The 19,160-nt window shown below is 39.0% G+C and overlaps 1 protein-coding gene across 1 annotated transcript; it reads right to left on the reverse strand.

The window, feature by feature from the left end:
• Nucleotides 1-250: 250 nt before the first annotated feature.
• FAM177A1 (family with sequence similarity 177 member A1) lies at nt 251-18,016 on the reverse strand. The gene is made up of 5 exons (XM_079767532.1): nt 17,766-18,016; nt 10,148-10,321; nt 5,675-5,741; nt 3,322-3,419; nt 251-1,532 (listed from the first exon to the last, which is right to left on the reverse strand). Exons 1-5 carry the CDS (start codon nt 17,931-17,933, stop codon nt 1,326-1,328), a joined length of 714 nt encoding a protein of 237 aa, XP_079623658.1. The 5' UTR covers nt 17,934-18,016; the 3' UTR covers nt 251-1,325.
• Nucleotides 18,017-19,160: the final 1,144 nt, after the last annotated feature.

The raw sequence follows: 19,160 nt of genomic DNA on the forward strand, positions 1-19,160 counted from the left end.
TTAATATTTTACTTTAATTAAAATCATTGGTATAAAAAATCTATCTAGTTTTATTAACTAGTACCAGGGTTACCTTTTATAAAACTTCAGTTTGTTAAGGATTATTGTTAGAGAATTTAACTCACTGTAAAGGTTCTCAATTACATTATGTCTAGTTTTTATGAGATAAAAGATAGAATATCACAAACTGATCCACAAGGAACAGTAAATATTAAAAGGATTAAAAGGAAGAAAAACTGAAAGGCTTAAAAATAAGACAAAACCATTTAATGCATATATGGGAAATTTTATAGTTTGCATAAATAAAAATATAAAAATTTAAGGCACAGTGTATAACTATGTAAACATTACAAACTGGCCACAGTTAGACAAGTAAAGAAAATAAAATTCAAGAAGCATAAAATCTTCATAGGTCATTATCTTCCTTCTACTATAATCAGAAAAGTTTCTATTTTTTGTTAGATATATTACCTCCAAGGAGAGAAGATTCAGATCACCTTTAGATATGCATGTCTTCACTGGATAACCAAATATCTGAGTTGGAAGTACTAACTCAAATTAAAAACAAATTGGAGGGAAGATGTCAGGTTAGCATGTTTTAGAGCTATTGGTAAACTATAACTTATGGTGACATTAATTACATAATCTGATAACTAATCCTTTAAACACTAAATTATGTAGTATAGACCCATTACTAAAAAGATGGCCATCATATGCCATGAACCACCACACCATGAATCCATAAAAACATTTAAAAAAGGAAACCTATCTTATTTGGTGTTAGAGACTCAATCACCTTTCCATAAAATAAAGTTATTCTCAAGGAAAGAAAATTCCAAGTTCTTTTATCTTGCTCCTTTTTATTACTCAGTGAACCATCTTGAGTATGAAGTTAATGGTTATATATATAAATAAGACAGCATGAAAAAATCAGGGAAAATCCTCATTTTCATCTGAGATTAGGAATATCAACTCTAGCCTTAATCAGCAATTTAACCCATTTTTTTCATACAAACACAAATAACAGACAAGCATGATAATTAACTCTTCTTAATTGGCAGTTAGGGCTCTAAAATGTCCTTAACATTTTTATAAAGATCATTTTAAAACCAAAGCACTAATTTGACACACAGTAAAAGCATAGTACAAATACCCAAATTTCAGATCTGACTTTTGCTAGATAGAGTCTAAGAATAAAACAGTTTTCCCTTTATAGATAATAATTTAAAATATAAATAACTGTATTAAATCCCACTGAATAGAGAATGTGAAAGTTCCTGGTATAAAAACCACCTTAGAGTTTGAAGTTTGAGAGTTATTGCATTCTATGGTGGGACAGAGACTGGATTTTGTTTGCTTTCTGTAAATACTTCACAATCTCCCTCCATTTCAAAATTGAGATTCACAAATGAACTGGACACCACTGTTTCTGGTTGATCTGTCTGAACAATGGAATCAGCCTGCAGCTTATTCTGTTGGTAGTGTCTTTCTGCTTCTTCAGACATCCTGTTTTCTTCTTCCTCCTCCTCCTCCTAAAAAGAGAAAATACCAAGAATCGTTAAAATATAATATCCAAAAGGAATAGTTGTTCCCCCAATTTTAGCTACTTGTTTTTTTCTCTTTTAACCAAAACAGTATCGTGTACAATTCACTTTGGTCGACTTAAGACATACTTTCATTCCCAAATTGAAATGAAAACTATTACATGACATTTTAGAAAAATGGTGCCAATTTTAAAAATACATCTTTATTATTGAAAGTATTACAGATGTCCCCATTTTTCCCCCCATTGACCCCCTCCACCCCGCTCCCACCCCCTCCCCAGTCCTTCATGGCACTATTGTCTGTGTCCACGGATTATGCATATATGCATATAATTATTTAACCTCTTCCTGCCCCCTCCCCTTTCCCTCTGAGATGAGACCTGAACTAACTTTGACAGGGGTTTTATCTTTTCAGATTAAGTTTAATCTAAAACTATAGCTAATACTATATCACTTCAATTATAGGGTATCAGCCCGTTCATTGCAACAGGGTGGTCTAGCCACTAAATTGATATAGCGTGGTTAGTGTTCCCATAAGCACCTGGTAACATATAAGGCAGTCTCTGCCCTCAAAAAGTTTACAATCTAAGAGGGAAGTTAAGACATGTAAAAACAGCATTAAGACAGAAAGGAATAACTAGAGATTTAGAAATAGTAACTTCCAGAACTACTAAGTTCGTGGAAGAGGTGGCATGTGTACTGGTCCCTGCAGTATGGGTACAGAATGACTAACCTGTTAAGAAGATTCATCTAGAGCTTGCTTGAGAGTGAATGAGAAAGGCCATTTAGAGAGGCTGGCTATTCAATACTCCCCATGAGGTAATGAGGTTCTAAACAAGTCGTTCATCAAATGTTGTTGAAACCAAATAAATATTAAGTCAGTTGAGCTTTCCAGATTCATCTCCATCCATTCTGTTGTACTCTATGCTCCAGTGACAATAAAGTAGTATTCTTGCCATTTCCCCAAACATACAACATATTTTCATTTCTCTACATTCTAGGTTTATCTAAATTGCCCTCAAGTGCTTGAAGGAGAATAGTAAGAGATACTAATATTTATTTCATTTTCACTAATATATAATAGTGCTGTTCTATTTTACATTATTAACTCATTTAATCCTTAGAGCAACCCGAGCATGGATGCTGCAATTTTCATTATAAAGATGAGTAAACTGAGGCTTATAAAGGTTAATTATTTTGCACAAGGTAACAAAGTTAAAAGTGGCAGAGCCAGAATTTGAATTCAGACTCTGGTTCTTGGGCCCATGCTCTTGAATGCTAAAGCTTTCTCATTGTTTAAGGCTAAATTCATTTCACCCCCCACTCTAAGACCTCACTATAGACAGACTTGCCTCACATCTCTGTGCCTTCACTACTGGCACTTACACATTTCTAGTAACTATAATTTTCTGTGCATCAAACTCACTCCAGTTCTACATGCAGTCTATGCACTCTTAAGTAGAGAGACTGGGTCTTGTTTCCTTATCTTAAAATTGGAAGATAATAATCCAGAGAGAGGTGTGTGAAGATTAATAACATACATAGCACCTAGCACAGTAAATCTAGCTCAATTTTACAAACAGATCCTAGGAAACTTTCAGTATTAAAAAATTCCAAAATGTATGCTAATTTGATAAAAAACTGACTCTAAAATGAAATGCCTAGCACATAAGGGAGTTACCTTTTGGGCACCTAGAGAATACATGTGTACAATACACAACCCATCAAGTCCATAGCAAACCAAACCTGATCAAGAAAATGTAAAAGGGAGACACACCTCCTTCTTCATCCGGTAATACTCATCAATGGCATATTGGTATTTTGGGGTACTGATGCCCAAAACAGATGCAATCTTCTCTCCAAGAAAGTCACACACTAAAGATACAAAAGTTAAATAGCTTACATAATTCCATAAGCATTTCTTTTTTAAAAAATTTATTTTATAAACATTTCTTGAGCACTTCCTATGTGTAAAGCACTGTAGAAATACAAAAGTTACAGTTCCTGCCCTCAGAGAGATTATGAAGATTCAATATCTCTTCTGTATATAATTCCTTGATTTCCTCAAGAAGCACTTATGGCTCCTTATGGGCACCTGTTAACACTGCCAGTAATACTTATCACCAAGTATTATAATTATTTGTTACATATCTATTTCTTTTTTTAAAAAAATGCATATTCTTAGAGAGCTAGGATGCCAGTGGGCTGAAGGAGAGGAATGGCTTGTACCATACATGCCAGGCACTGTGAAAGGTTAGACACAGAGAGGTTGAAGAATCTTGCCAAGCTGACAAAGCAAATCCAAAATTCAATCAGGTCTGAATATAAAGCTAATGCTGTTTTCATTTCACCAGACTGTCCAGCATATACTGAGTGCTCAGTAAATGTTTGTTGAATGAATTACTATTCAAAATTAGATCTAATAAAAAAGCAGAAAGTGATAGAAACTATGAAGGAGTTAAAATTAGAAGAGAAAGCTTTATGATTTAAAACATATTTAAAGTTAGCATGATTAAGTCATAAGCTGATAATTCATTTCTTTCCAAGATGACTTAGTTATATCTCAATCTAAATATATATATAAAAGCGTAAGCGACCAGCTGACCAGCCAACCGGCCAGTAGCTATGATGCACACTGACCACCAGCGGGGCAGATGCTCAACCCAGGAGGGGAAACCACAGGCATGGAAACATGGAACAGACTGATAAATCTCAGAGGGAAGGAGGGTTGGGGGGAAGGGCTGGAAGAGATTAACCAAAGATCTTATATGCATACTAGAGACCTGGTGCACGGATTGGGGTCCCTCGGCCTGGCCTGTGGGGATCGGGCCGAAACTGGCTCTCTAACATCCCCCAAGGGGTCCCGGATTGTGAGAGGGCGCAGGCCAGGCCGAGGGACCCCAATGGAGCACAAATCCATGCACCTGGCCTCTAGTTTAAACTGCTAGGGCTTGTGTTAAGAAATAAAACACAAGCCCTAGCAGTTTGGCTCAGTGGGTAGAGCGTCAGCCTGCAGACTGAAGGCTCACGAGTTCCATTACAGTCAAGGGCAAATGCCCAGGTTGCGGGCTCAGTTCAGCAGGGGGTGTGCAAGAGGCAGCCAATCAATGATTCTCTCTCATCATTAATGTTTCTCTCTCTCTCTCCCTCGCCCTTCCTCTCTGAAATGAATACAAATATATTTTTTAAAAGAAAATAAAACATTGCCCAGGCCTGGTAGCTCAGTTGGTTAGAGCATCATCTAGATCAGTGGTTCTCAACCTTTCTAATGCCGTGACCCTTTAATACAGTTCCTCATGTTGTGGTGACCCCCAACCATAAAATTAATTTCGTTGCTACTTCCTAACTGTAATTTTGCTACTGTTATGAATCGTAATGTAAATATCTGTGTTTTCCAATGGTCTTAGGCTCTACAGCAGCGGTTCTCAACCCACCTGTGGGTCGCGACCCCCCACAGGTTGAGAACTGCTGGCAGGGTCGCCTAAGACCATTGGAAAACACAGATATTTACATTATGATTCATAACAGTAGCAAAATTACAGTTAGGAAGTAGCAACGAAATTAATTTTATGGTTGGGGGTCACCACAACATGAGGAACTGTATTAAAGGGTCGCGGCATTAGAAAGGTTGAGAATCACTGATCTAGATACACCAAGGTTATGGGTTCCATCCCCGGTCAGGGCACATACAAGAATCAATCAGTGAATGCATAAATAAATGTAACAGCAATCAACGTTTCTCTCTCTCACTCTCTCTCTCCCCCATCAATTAACAAATTTTTTAAATATATTAATGACATAAATGAATTATAACTACAGGCTTTAGGGTACCAAATGACAAAATAAAACAGGTACTAACAAAAAAGGGTTTAAGAATGTGAAAATTATATCTAAATTAATATAGCCTTTTTCAATCCTTTAAACACACACACACACACACACACACACACACAAAAGCTGAAGAATGTTTTAAGATGAAGTACAAGTGAGATTGATACCTTTCAATGCTAACTAGCTTGAGAGTGATTAACTCCCTATTGTTTCTCCTTCACTTCTGAAACACCCCTTTTTGGCAAAGCTCCTGGAGCATATTACAGTAGTTATACAATATTCAAACAGAAAAGTAATACCTGAGAGAGTTGACGTGGCTGCACGAAGCATATAAAACCATAAGTAGGGACCCCAGGTAAGTTTTGTCTGTAACAAAAAGTTGGGTTAGCAATACTCAAACCTACCTACTAATTCTATTTATTAAGGCCAAAATGAAGTAATCAATACTTGGTGAGCACAGAGTAATCTATAGACAGTACTACAAATAAACTACACTCCAATAAAAAATGTAAGACCTTTATAGCTAGAACTCCATTTTACATTTACCCGTATCACTACCACCACCTTAAGCCCATGGAATAACCAAAAAAAAAAATAAAAAAAGCAGCAGCCACTGAAATGGAGTTGGTAAGTCAGTCTTAATTATTTAAGAGTTGATATTTCAGAGCCTTCCTTTTCCTGCCATGCTGCTTTCTGTCTTCATTGCTCACCAGCATTATCAGAGAAAGTGCAGTCAATGGAAAGGGGCCTTAAGAAATCATACAGAACGCACGTGTGGTATAGTGGGGAAATTAAGGTTCAGAGACATTAAGCAGAACAACAGCAGAGCAAATAAACTTTATTAGTGGGAAAATAAACAACCAGTAAGTGGCAAGATGAGTTTTTTTGTTTCTTTAAGGTCTAAAAAGGAATTAGACCATAACCCACTGTATATTTCATAGGCCAGGACCACTGGGAGAATGCAACCTCCATTGCACACCTTAATTTTGGTGCTGTAAGTCCAAAGAATACTTTTGTGAATTGAAGCCTGCCACACAGATGACAGTTTGCATCTGTGGATAAAATCGGTAATACAAGCATGCTTGCCCAGCCAGTGTGGCTCAGTGATTGAGCGTCGACCTATGAACCAGGAGGTCAAGGTTCAATTCTCAGTCAGGGCACATGCCCTGGTTGTGGGCTCCATTCCCAGTGTGGGGCGTGCAGGAGGTAGCCAATCAATGATTCTCTCCCTCTTCCTTCTTCTCTGAAATAAAAATAAAATAATAAAAAATACAAGCATGCTTCACTGTACCAATATTTTTGTTCATCAAAAGAAAAGATATTGCCTGGGCCAGTGTGGCTCAGTTGGTTGAGCATCGTCCTGTGCACCGAAAGGTCACTGATTTGATTCCTGGTCAGGGCACATGCCCAGGTTGCAGGCTCGATCCCCAGTGCAGATGGCAGCCAATAGATGTTTCTCTCTCACATCGATATATGTTTCTTTTTTTCTCTCTCTCTCCACCCCCCTCTCTAAAAGCAATAAAAACATTTTTAAAAGCCCCCACAATTAAAAAAAAAAGAAAAGAAAGAAAACATAGTATAGAGCCTGCATTCTATCAAGTACACTGTTTTGATATTTGCTCCAGGGAGGAGAGAAAAAGATAAACTTGTCCATAACCTTCTTAGCTAAGATATGTTAATGATTATAAGGGCATTAAAAAAGCAAATGCAGACTATTTGGAAGACTAGAAACTATAGACACTAGAAACAACTCTTTCCTCTTTGTTGGTGAAATAGTGTCTTCCTTTTCTGATATCTAAAGCTGACATCGTTGTAAATTTTAATATTATTTCCTTTTCTTCATGGTTAAGAGAGGGAGATTAAATTTTTTTATTTTCAATTACAGTTGACATTCAATATTATTAAAAAATAATTTACTGATTTTGAGAGAGAGAGGAACGGAGAGGGTTCTAGTGTAGGCTCTTGAGCCACCTGTCCTTTTGATTCAGTAAGATCAGTGTCTAAACCAGGAGTGGGGAATGTAGAGAACATGTTTATTCTTAAAGCACGTATAAGGTAAAAGCTAAGGGAAAGTACTACCATAAATAAGACTGCAAGAAAAACCTAGGTCTCCATTTCTTTTTTCTTTTTAAAAATAATTATTGTTGAAAGTATTATATATGTCCCCTCACACCTCTCCTCCCCACCTCCCAGCTCCCCAACCCCAGGGCTTTAGCACTCTATTGCCCATGTCCATGGGTTATGCATATATGCATACAAGGTCTTTGGTTGATTACCTCCCACCCACCCATCCTCCCCCACCTTCCCTCGGAGATTCTGCACTCTGTTCCATGCTCCCACATCTCTGGATCCATTCTGTTCATCAGTTTATTTTGTTACTTAGATTCCACATATGAATGAGATCATGTGATACTTGTCTTTCTCTGACTTATTTCACTTGGCATGATATTCTCCAGGTCCCTCCATGCCATCTCAAAGGGTAAGAAATTCTTCTTTTTTACTGTTGCATAGTGTACCATGGTAAAAATATACCACAGCTTTTTTATCCATTCATCTACTGATGGGCACTTGAGCTGTTTCCAGATCTTAGCTATTGTAAATTGTGCTGCTATGAACACAGGGGTGCATACATTCTTTCTGACGGGTGCTTTGGATTTCTTAGGATATATTCCTAGGAGATCACTAGATCAAATGACAGTTCCATGTTTAATTTTTTGAGGAAACTCCATACTGTTTTCCATAATGGTTGCACCAGTCTGCATTCCCACCAGCAGGTACTAGGGTTCCCTTTTCTCCACATCCTCGCCAGCACTTGTCATTTGTTCTGTTGATGTTAGCCATTCTGACAGGTGAGAGATGGTACCTCATTGTCATTTTGATTTGTAACTCTCAGATGATTAGACACTTTGAACATTTTTTCATATGTATTTTGGCCATCTGTATATCCTCTTTGGAGAAGTGTCTATCTAGGTCCTTTGCCCATTTTTTATTGGATTGTCTTCCTTTTGTTAAGTTGTCGGAGTTCCTTATATATTTTGGATATTAACTCTTTATCATTGCCAAATATGTTCTCCCATACAGTAGGCTCTCTTTTCATTTTGTTGATGGTTTCTTTTGCTGTGCAGAAGCTTTTTATTTTGATGTAGTCCCATTTGTTTATTTTCTCCTTAGTTTCTTTTACCTTAAGAGATGTATCAGTAAACATATTTCTACAAGAAATGTCTGAGATTTTGCTGTCTATGGTTTCTTCTATGATACTTATGGTATCATGACAACATTTAAGCCTTTTATTCATTTTGAGTTTATTCTTGTGTATGGTGTAAGTTGGTGATCTAGTTTCATTTTTTTGCATGTATCTGTCCAATTTTTCCAACACCATTTATTGAAAAGACTGTCTTGTCTCCAATGTATGCTCTTTCCCCCTTTGTCAAATATTAATTAGGTGTAATAGCTTGGGTCGATTTCTGGGTTCTCTGTTCTGTTCCATTGATTTATATGCCTGTTCTTGTGCCATTACCAGGCTGTTTTGATTACAGTGGCTTTGTAGTATAACTTGAAATCTAGTATTGTGATCCCTCCAACTTTGTTTTTCTTTCTCAAAATTGCTGCAGCTATTCGGGGTTTTGTTTGATTCCATATAAATTTTTGGAGTATTTGTTCTAGCTCTATGAAATATGCCGTTGGTATTTTAATAGATATTACACTGAATCTGTAGATTGCCTTGGGTAGTAGAGACATTTTAATGATGTTGATTCCATGTCTTATTTTCTATCAAGTATACCAGGAGTATTATTAAGTCTTCATTTTAAATGTCAGGGTTTAAAAAAAATATATTGAGTCTGTTTTACAAATCTACTATATAAATACAAGACAATATGTTTTCAAAATTCTTTTGTCCTATCAGACAAAAGTTCACTTTGCTATTATTCATCCTTTAAAAGAAGGGAATCCTGTCATATACAATCACTTGGTGAACCTTCAGGACATTGTGCTAAGTAAAATAAGCCAGTCACAAAAGGACAAATACTTCTTGATTCCACTTATATGAGTTATCTAAAATAATCCAAACATAGAAACAGAGAATAGAATAGTGGTTTCCAGAAACTGGGGGAAGAAGGGAATTGGGGAGTTGTTATTCAATCTGTATAACATTTCAATTATACAGGATAATTACGTTTTAAAGATCATGTTCTGTACCATGTTGTGCCTATAGTTAACAATACCTTATTGTACACTTAACAATTTGTTAAGAGGGTAGCTCTCATGTTAAGTGTTATCATAATTTTTTAAAAAACCAATGAATTTTGTGAAAAAAGTGTAAGAAAGGAAGACATTTTCATAGATAGATTTCTTAGTAGTTGCAGAATAGTCATAGGGATATAAAGTACTACATGGGGAATATAGTCAATAATATTCTAATAACTATGTATGGTGTCAGCTGGGTATGAGATTTATTAGGATAATCACTTAGTAAGTTATATTATGTCTAATCACTGGGGTGTATACCTAAAACTAATATTGTACATCAACTGTAATTAAAAACTTAAAAATCATTGAAAATAAAATAAAACTATTTCAGGTTTCTGAAATGCAGGAAATACTTCCATCCATATTGTATAAAAATACTATTTTCTACCAAAATCATAATGCATAATTTTATAATCAGAATATAGCTGATTGAAACCTCAGAAGTCCCCTTCCATTGAATGGGGAAACAAATTAATCTAAACAAAACCGACTGACACACAAAAAATTACTAGTATCAAACCTACCGGATCAACAGTAGGCAAGACATCTTTCTTTTCCAGGCCATCGACTTCATCTTCATCCGTGCTATATTCTTCCATTGTCTCACCACTAACAAAGTGGATGACTCTCCTTGGGACTTTCTTCTTTTTTCCGACGACTCCCAGTTCTACATTTTCAAAGCTTCTTTCATTACTCATCTAATGTTGATAATAAATTAAGAAAATGAGAGTTTCAAGTGAGATTAATATTCATTCATATGACAAATAAAATTCCAGGTTACTTTATTTTAGGGAATAAAGAACATAAGCCAATTCTTAAACAGTTTTTAAAAAAATAAAACAGATCATATACACACAAAAGCATCAATAGCGTCTAAAAAGAGTTTAATGAATAATAAAGCAAACATCTGCATACTCAATAACAAGGTGAAAAAAACAGAACTTAACCAATTAAGTTTAATTTTGTTTAAGTCAACAGCTAAGAAATCAAGCACCACACTTCAAGTCATAGCAATTCCAATACTGTATAATATGTGAAGACATGCTGAACATCAATCATTTTAAAGACTAACACTAGTTATGGCTGAATTAATGTGTAATATCAAGAGAAAATCATATGACACACACACATATATATGTTAAATACATAAAATAACAGTTTATATTAAGAAAGTCTAATAAGTCTTTGAATTTGAGCTTAGCTAAGTGTGAGCAAAACAAAACCAGTTCAGCTTAATTCTGAAGCTCTCCTTTTCTCAAAACAGGAGTCCTAAATTCAAATGACTTATAGGGCCAAACAGGTACCAAAATGAATAAAGCTGCAGATGGCAGGATAGATGCTTTAGAGAAAGCATGCCTCAACTAAAGACATTAAATTGAAAATAATTTTAAAGCATTGTGCAGGCCAAATAAAACTCATTTGTAAACCAGATCTGGAAAGCAGGCCATCAGTGTTTTATCTCTGAACTTCCAGATTTCTTAGCCAATAATATACAGGTGACAACAGAGTTTTCCTGATTGTAAAATATTTTACAAACTTTTAAAGTATAATACTTAAGTCTACAGAATTCTAATTATATCCAAGTTCCACTCCTACATATATATAGCCATGTACCAAACTCAAAGTAAGTGCAAACTATGGGAGAATATAAGTAACTTTTTTTCCCCCTCTCACCTTGCCTCAGGTTTAAACTCCTAAGAAAGCCTTCATTGAATCTTCTTAGCTGAAGATTTTGAAAAAACACAGTAGTAATAATTGTGAAAAAAAATCTGGCAACAGTGAAAATGGGGGAGGAGGTATAGGTAAGGGAATGGTCAAGGGGCCTTTTTATTCACGTTTTAATTTTGTTTTGTTTTTGTGATGAGCATATGTCCATGTATTACTGATACAATTTAAAAAGTAAACCAAAGCAAAATGATACAGGACTACAGGACTGTCACGATTAGAATCCATGTCTGTAGGATTCTCTAGGATAGTCCAGAGTTTAAAAATGTTGTCCTCTATAAGGATTCTTAAACTTGTAAATATGACCAATCATAATTTAAATCCATGATTATTGTTCAAATACTAGTTAAGTTTTCTGAACTACATTTGCAGAGATGGGACTGTACTGATAAAAAATATTGGACTAGAATTACCAAGTTATGTAAGTATAAGTAACTTTACTTTTATGCATTGTTCCTCTTAAATCTTCTAAGGTCCTTCTTAGAAAATAGATATGGTTCTTCTGTGTCTTGCCAAAAGTAAATTTAGTAATTAGCCAGGATTTGAATCAAGATACAGTATATCCAACCCAAAGAATTCAGGCATTCATTGTTCCATTAAGCACATGGTCATTGCTGACAGAACTATCACTGCTGTTTACCCTAGTAGCAAACTGAGATCATGAAAACTTCGATAGCATGGGCTATCTATGAATTAGTCTTTTAAAAAAATTTTCCTTAGCCTGTCCCAAGGGCTCAAACAAATCCCAGGCCTTAATAAAGAAAGACCAATCTATTTATTGTGTCCATTAAAAAAATAGACAACATGTGGCCTATCCACAGCTCCTTTCTTCTATCCCTGATCCCTAGCCACAGTAAGCCCTTCCTACCCATTCTCATATTACCCCTTGATACAAGATTTGGTTTGGATTGTCTTGACATCAAAGTCTCCTTTTGGACCATGACTTTTTGGATTCACTTATAGACAAGGGAAAGTCCGAAGAGCTGGTTTAGATTTCCAGTCATACTAACTAGATGGATCTGATGCCAAAGCAACAATCCCTGTCAGTGAGTAGAGCTGAGAGCGTTCACAGTACTTCACCATGCTCCCTTCTGCCCCCAACCCACTCTCATCAGAGCAGAAGCAGCTTCTCACAGCTTCCTAAGCAATCTCTCAGTGGCTCAACTACTGAATCTTCTTTCAACAACTTTAATAAATCAAAACACTCTGGCTGGGTCATAACAACTAGTATAAACTTAGCTACTATCTCTATTCTATGACTCAGTTATATTCTTTCCAAAACATTTTTTTAAAATATATTTTTATTGATTTGAGAGAGGAAGGGAAAGGAAGAGAGATAGGAACATCAATGATGAGAGAGAATCATTGATTGGCTGCCTCCTGCACGCCCCCCACTGGGGATCGAGCCCGCAACCCAGGCACGTGCCCTTGGCCGGAATCGAACCCGGGACCCCCCAGTCCGCAGGCAGACGCTCCATCCACTGAGCCAAACCGGCTAGGGCCCAAAACATTTTTTAAAAATCTGCCCAGCTGGCGTGGCTCAGTGGTTGAGCACTGACCTATGAACCAGGAGTTCACCTGGTCAGGGCACATACCCGGGTTGCGGGCTGGATACCCAGTAGCGGGCATGCAGGAGGCAGCAGGTCAATGATTCTCATCATTGATATTTCTATCTATCTCTCCCTTTCTCTCTAAAGTCAATTTTAAAAATATATATTTTTAAAAAGGCATTTTATTTGCTCAATTACATTTTGTATAAAGATCTTTACTAACGAGACTTTTATTTAAGGACTTTTCTTTTTTAATTTAATATTAATTTTTTTATATAGTAAAACCCTAGTTTTATCATCTTAAGCATGAGTGAGCAAACTTTTCCTGTAAAGGCCAGAAAGCAAATATTTTATGCTTTGCAGCTATAGTTTCTGTCACAACTACTGAACTCTGCGAAAGCACCCACAGACAATCCATAATAAATGGGCATAACTTTGTCCCAATAAAATTTTATATAAACTGGTGGTTGGTAGGATCTGGCCCATAGCTTATAATTTGTCAACCTCTCTTCTGAAACCAGATTGGCAAATTTAAAAATCTGTGAAAGAGCTTGGCCAATGTGGCTCAGTTGGTTGAGCATTGTCCCATGACCTGGAAGTTGCCGGATAGGTTCCCCTCAGGGCACATGCCTGGGTGCAGGAGGCAGCCAATAGATGTCTCTCTCTCATCAGTTTCTATCTCTCCTTCCTTCTTTCTGAAATCGGTTTTAAAAAAAAAATATATATATATATATATATATATATATATATATATTTTTTTTTTTTTTTAAATCTGTGAAAGAATCTATGACATGTAATTCCAACCTCTTCTTGGGGTGGGGGAGTCAGTTATGGGAGGTATTTGAAAACCAACCAGAAAGTGGTTTGGTATAAAATTTCCAACAATTATAAATAGAATTTATTTTCTGAATTTTGCAAATGTTTTATTTTTACAGTAAAACAGTAATCTGCAAATAAAAATGGTACTGTCAATTATACAAATTCTCTTTTAACAAACTGCAGATATCTGAAAATACAGTTTTTAACACCAGGAAATATGAGATGTAATGTCATAAAAAATGTTATATGTTTGATTATATTTTATGGTTAACCAGTCTGTAATTCTGCTTTCTTGTTCCTCAGTGCCTGTTTTTAATGGCAATATGCTTTTTATAAACTCCCATGGCACCCAGAACTTCTTTAAAACATGTACTTTCCCAATTAGGTGGTTAGCAACATAGGAGTAGGAACAGTGTGTATCCTTCATTGCTATATCCTTTAGCCTATAGCTCCTGTCACATGGTAAGTGCTTGGTAGCAGAGCTGCTAAATAATGCTAAATGAAGAAGTAGTAGTGAAATTTTAACTCCTTTAATTCTAATTCAGTCTAGTCAGAGAAGCTGCTGGTTTGAGGCCTAATGCTGAACACAAACCCAAGCTCCTATTTCTTTATTCTTTTTTTAATATATATTTTATTGATTTCAGAGAGGAAGCGAGAGGGAGAGAAACATCAATGAGAGACAATCACTGATCAGCTGCCTCCTGCACGCCCCCTACTGGGGATCAAGCATGTGCCCTTGACTGGAATCGAACCCGGGACCCTTCAGTCCACAAGCTGATGCTCTATGCACTGAGCCAAACTGGCCAGGGCCAAGCTCCTATTTCTTACTCCCTTCCCTACACTTGGGACTTCGCAGTTCTGACAAACTAAAAAAGGAGTACAGGATGGCAGCCTCTCCTTCCATCCAAATCTCCACCTCACTGACCTCTGCCCTTACTGTGGTCAAACCCCTAGGCACAGATGTGGAGTTCCCAAAGATGTTTCTGCTTCAGGATGTGTGAATGAGAGAACAAGGAGAGAAAGTGAGAAAAGTAATTTGTATAGTATGAACCCATGTTGTTTAATAAGAAAGATTATTATATATGCATAGGAAATCCCAGAAAGAATATACCAGAAACGTAGTTACTTTAGGAGAATGTGAATGTGAGGAACAAGTGATGGGGGGATTCCTATGACTTTTTACTTTTTGCTCTAGGGCTTTTTTTACTGTTTAAGTATTTATTTTATTATTTTTTAATCAAGGATATGAAAACAACATAATGTCACCAACCCAAAACAAAGAGCCTCGCCCTCCCTGGTTTGGCTCAGTGGATAGAGCGTCAGCCTGAGGACTGAAGGGTCCCAGGTTCAATTCTAGTCAAGGGCACATGCCCAGGTGGTGAGCTCGATCCCCAGTGGGGGGGTGTGCAGGAGGCTGCCGATCAATGATTCTCTCTCATCATTAATGTTTCTCTCTCTCCCTCTCCCTTGTTCTCTGAAATCAATAAAAAATATATTAAAAAATATAAGTAATGAAAGAAATTATGAACAGCTTTGAGATAATAACTTTAAAAAAAACAACAACAAAGAGCTTCTCTTCATTTACCTGGTTGGTCAGTACAGGTATGTTTACTTTGCTATTAAGAGTCAAAGCTTAAGTAATAATGAAAACAATTATAGTAACAAAAGAAAAAATCACATGGAAAACACATCAAGCACTGTGGACTTAAAAGTTCAATTCAACTGTGCCTGTAGACAATAGGTCTCAAATAAAGTGAAAAGTGGCTTCCTAATCATTACCATTACCCCCTGAATTCCTCCCTGCCTACCTTCCTCCTTAAGTAGAAGAAAAGAAAGAAACCACATATAAAGAGTAGTAGGTAAAAAACTTTTTGTTAATGCAAACTAACATTAAAAGAGCTATACTAACATTCAGACACTGTTCTCTGGGAATCTGTAGTTTGGGGAAAATGTTTCACTAACATTCAAGTAGTTAAGTCTCAAAAATGAAGCTACTGAAAAAAGCATTCTCAATGAGGGTGGGAAGATTCCTATACAGGAGCAAAGCTAAATTTTTAATAGCCAAAAGTGTATACAATTGAGCTGGTTTCAGTTAAAGCAATATTTTCATTAGTTTTATCTGGCAAAGATCCTAAACTACCATTTTAGAGTACCAAATTCAAAACAAATTAAACCTCCAAACCTTACCTAACTCTCTAAACTTACGCTATCCAAAACAGTAATCACTTGCCACATGTGGTTAGTTATTGCTCATGTGCAATGTGGCTAGTTCAACTCAAATTGCAGTAGGTTTAAAATGCATACAGGAGGACATACAGAAGGCCAAGAGACATATGAAAACATGCTCAAAGTCACTAATCATCCGAGAGATGCAAATCAAAACGACAATGAGGTACCATCTCACACCTGTCAGAATGGCTACCATCAACAAATCAACAAACAAGTGCTGGCGAGGATGCAGAGAAAAAGGAACCCTCGAGCACTGCTGGCGGGAATGCAGACTGGTGCAGCCACTGTGGAGAACAGTATGGAGTTTCCTCAAAAAACTAAAATGGAACTCCCATTTGACCCAGTAATCCCACTCCTGGGAATATATCCGAAGAAACTGGAAACACTAATCACAAAAGATATATGCACCCCTATGTTCATAGCAGCACAATTTACAATAGCTAAGATTTGGAAACAGCCTAAATGTCCATCAGCAGATGAGTGGATTAGAAAACTGTGGTATATCTACACAATGGAATACTATGCTGCTGTAAAAAGGAAGGAATTCCTACCAGTTGCAGCAGCATGGATGGAACTGGAGAGCATTATGCTAAGTGAAATAGGCCAGTCAGAGAAAGATAAATATCACATGATCTCACTCATTTGTGGACTATAATGAACATAAACTGACGAACAAAAACAGATCCAGAGACAGAAGAATCGAACAGACCGTCAAACCTCAGAGGGAAGGTAGGGGAGGGAAGGGGTAAGGGGGAGAGATCAACCAAAGGACTTGTATGCATGCATATAAGCCTAACCAATGGACACAGGGAGAAGGGGGATATAAGGACAACATATGTAATACCTTCATCAATAAAATAAAAATAAAAAATAAAATAAAATGCATACAGGATTTCAAAGACCGGTACCAAAAAGAGCATGTAAAATATCTCATTGATAACTTTCACATTAATTACAGGTTGAAATCTGTGTTTTGAAAACGGAATTAAGTACAATATACTATTCAAGTTAATTTCACTGGGTTAAATAGAATAGAATATTGATTTCACGGATTTCTTTTTACTCTTTTTTTTTTAAATGTTTTTATCGACTTTAGAGAAGGGAGGAGAGAAACATCCAGGAGAGAGAATCACTGATGGGCTGCCCCCGGCACGCCCCTACGGCAACCCCGGCCGGTGGGTGCCCTGACCGGGAGCCCCAGGCGGCCGCCTGGTTCACGGGTCCACAGCGCTCAACCACTGGGCCACAGCGGCGGCGTGGCTCTCTCACTTTTTCAATGTGGCCGCTGGAAAATGCAGAATTACAAGGAGGCTCGCACTGCATTCCTATCGGAGAGGGCCGGGCCGGTCCGGGCCGTGGTTACCTCGCCGGTGAAACGGGGGTAACGCCCGCCGCCGGCAGAAGCTGTAAGATCAAAGGAAGAACCTGCCCGCACGGGCACTTCCTTGGGACCCGCTCAGCCCGGGCAGACGCCCAGCCGGGAGCCCGCGGAGGGAGAGACCGAGACGTGACTGCGGCCGCGTCGCCGGCCTCCGCCACTAAGGCCACCTCTGGGGACACGCCCGCGTTCTCCGTTCGCAGACCGGAGGCTCGAGGGTCACCCCGGGAAACGCGAGGCCGCCCCCGAGCCCGAGGCGCAGCCCGCGGAGGGGGGCGGGAGGGGGGCGGGAGGGGGGCGGGAGGGTCCCTCCCTCCAGGCCCGTGTCTGTGAGCCGAGGCGGGGGGCTGAGGGCGGCCTGCCCGCGGCGGACCGGGCGGAGAGGAGGCCGCGCTCTCCGGGCCTCGCCTCGGGCCGCCCCTCCCTCGGCGCCTCGCCTACCTGCCGCGCCGAGTCTCGGAGGGCCGCGGCGGCCGCGGCGCCCAGGGCAGCGACGGCTTCTCCGGCCTCCTCCGCACGGCTCCCTGGCTCCGGGTCCATCGTCGAGGCCGCCACAGGGCTGCTGGCGCTGGCTAGATAGAGCGTGATGGCCGATAAGCCCACGTCCATCCTCCGCCTCCGCGCCCAGTCGTGGACACAGAGCCCGCGGTCGGGAAGCCGCCCCGCGCCGCGCCCGGCCTCCCCGAGCCGGAGGGCGGGGCCTGTGGGCGCCGGGCCTGCGAGGCCCAACCACCAGCTCCCGCGCAGCCCCGCTTCCGGCCCGCCCACCCGGCGCTCTCGGGGCCCCGCCCGGTGACGTCGTGCCTCGTTACCTGCACCTGGAGCCCGGGTTTGGGCCTCTCACCTGCATCCTGGGGGAGCGCCCTCCCAGACTTGGGTTTCTGCGCTGGTGACATGAGAACAGCCGCTTAGCGGTCCTCACAGGCTGGAGCTGAAATGCGGTTGCTGAAAAAAAAAAAAAAAAAAAAAAAATATATATATATATATATATATATATATATATATATATATATATATATATATTTTTTTTTTATTTTTTTTTTTAAAGGACCAGCAACACCAGGTGCAAAGGCAGAAGTAGCCCCGGCACCAGTTTTTTATTTTTATTTTTATTTTTTTAAATATATTTTATTGAGTTTTTACAGAGAGGAAGAGAGAGGGAGAGAGAGTCAGAAACATCGATCAGCTGCCTCTTGCACACCCCCCACCGGGGATGTGCCCGCAACCAAGGTACATGCCCTTTGACCGGAATCGAACCCGGGACCTTTGAGTCCGCAGGTCGACGCTCTATCCACTGAGCCAAACCGGTTTCGGCACCAGTTTTTTATTTTATTGATTTTTTACAGAGAGGAAGAGAGAGGGATAGAGAGTTAGAAACATCAATGAGAGAGAAACATCCATCAGCTGCCTCTTGCACACCCCCTACTGGGGATGTGCCTGCAACCCAGGTACATGCCCTTGACCGGAATTGAACCTGGGACCCCTGAGTCCACAGGCCGACGCTCTATCCACTGAGCCAAACTGGTTTCGGCTGAAAAAAATATTTTTTAAGTGTATGGCGGCTCATGCTACATATTTCATCCCTAACCTGGATGACAGTCTAGCCAAAATAGCCTTGAAAGAAGAGCCTCGAGGGTGGATTTTACTTACACTTGTCTGAAACATTTAAAGGTAGCTGTAGACAAGTTAAGGGAGACCTGAAGAAAAGCCAAGGGCAACAGCAAGCTTCCATTTTGGCAGATGTTTTAAGTGTGTGTGTGTGTGTGTGTGTGTGTGTGTGTGTGTGTGTGTAGGCACCCTAGACTTTCCCCATTTTCCCAGTGTTCAACCAAATTT

The sequence above is a fragment of the Cnephaeus nilssonii genome (assembly GCF_951640355.1).
Source record: "Cnephaeus nilssonii genome assembly, chromosome: 4".
In the NCBI taxonomy this organism is placed as follows: domain Eukaryota; kingdom Metazoa; phylum Chordata; class Mammalia; order Chiroptera; family Vespertilionidae; genus Cnephaeus; species Cnephaeus nilssonii.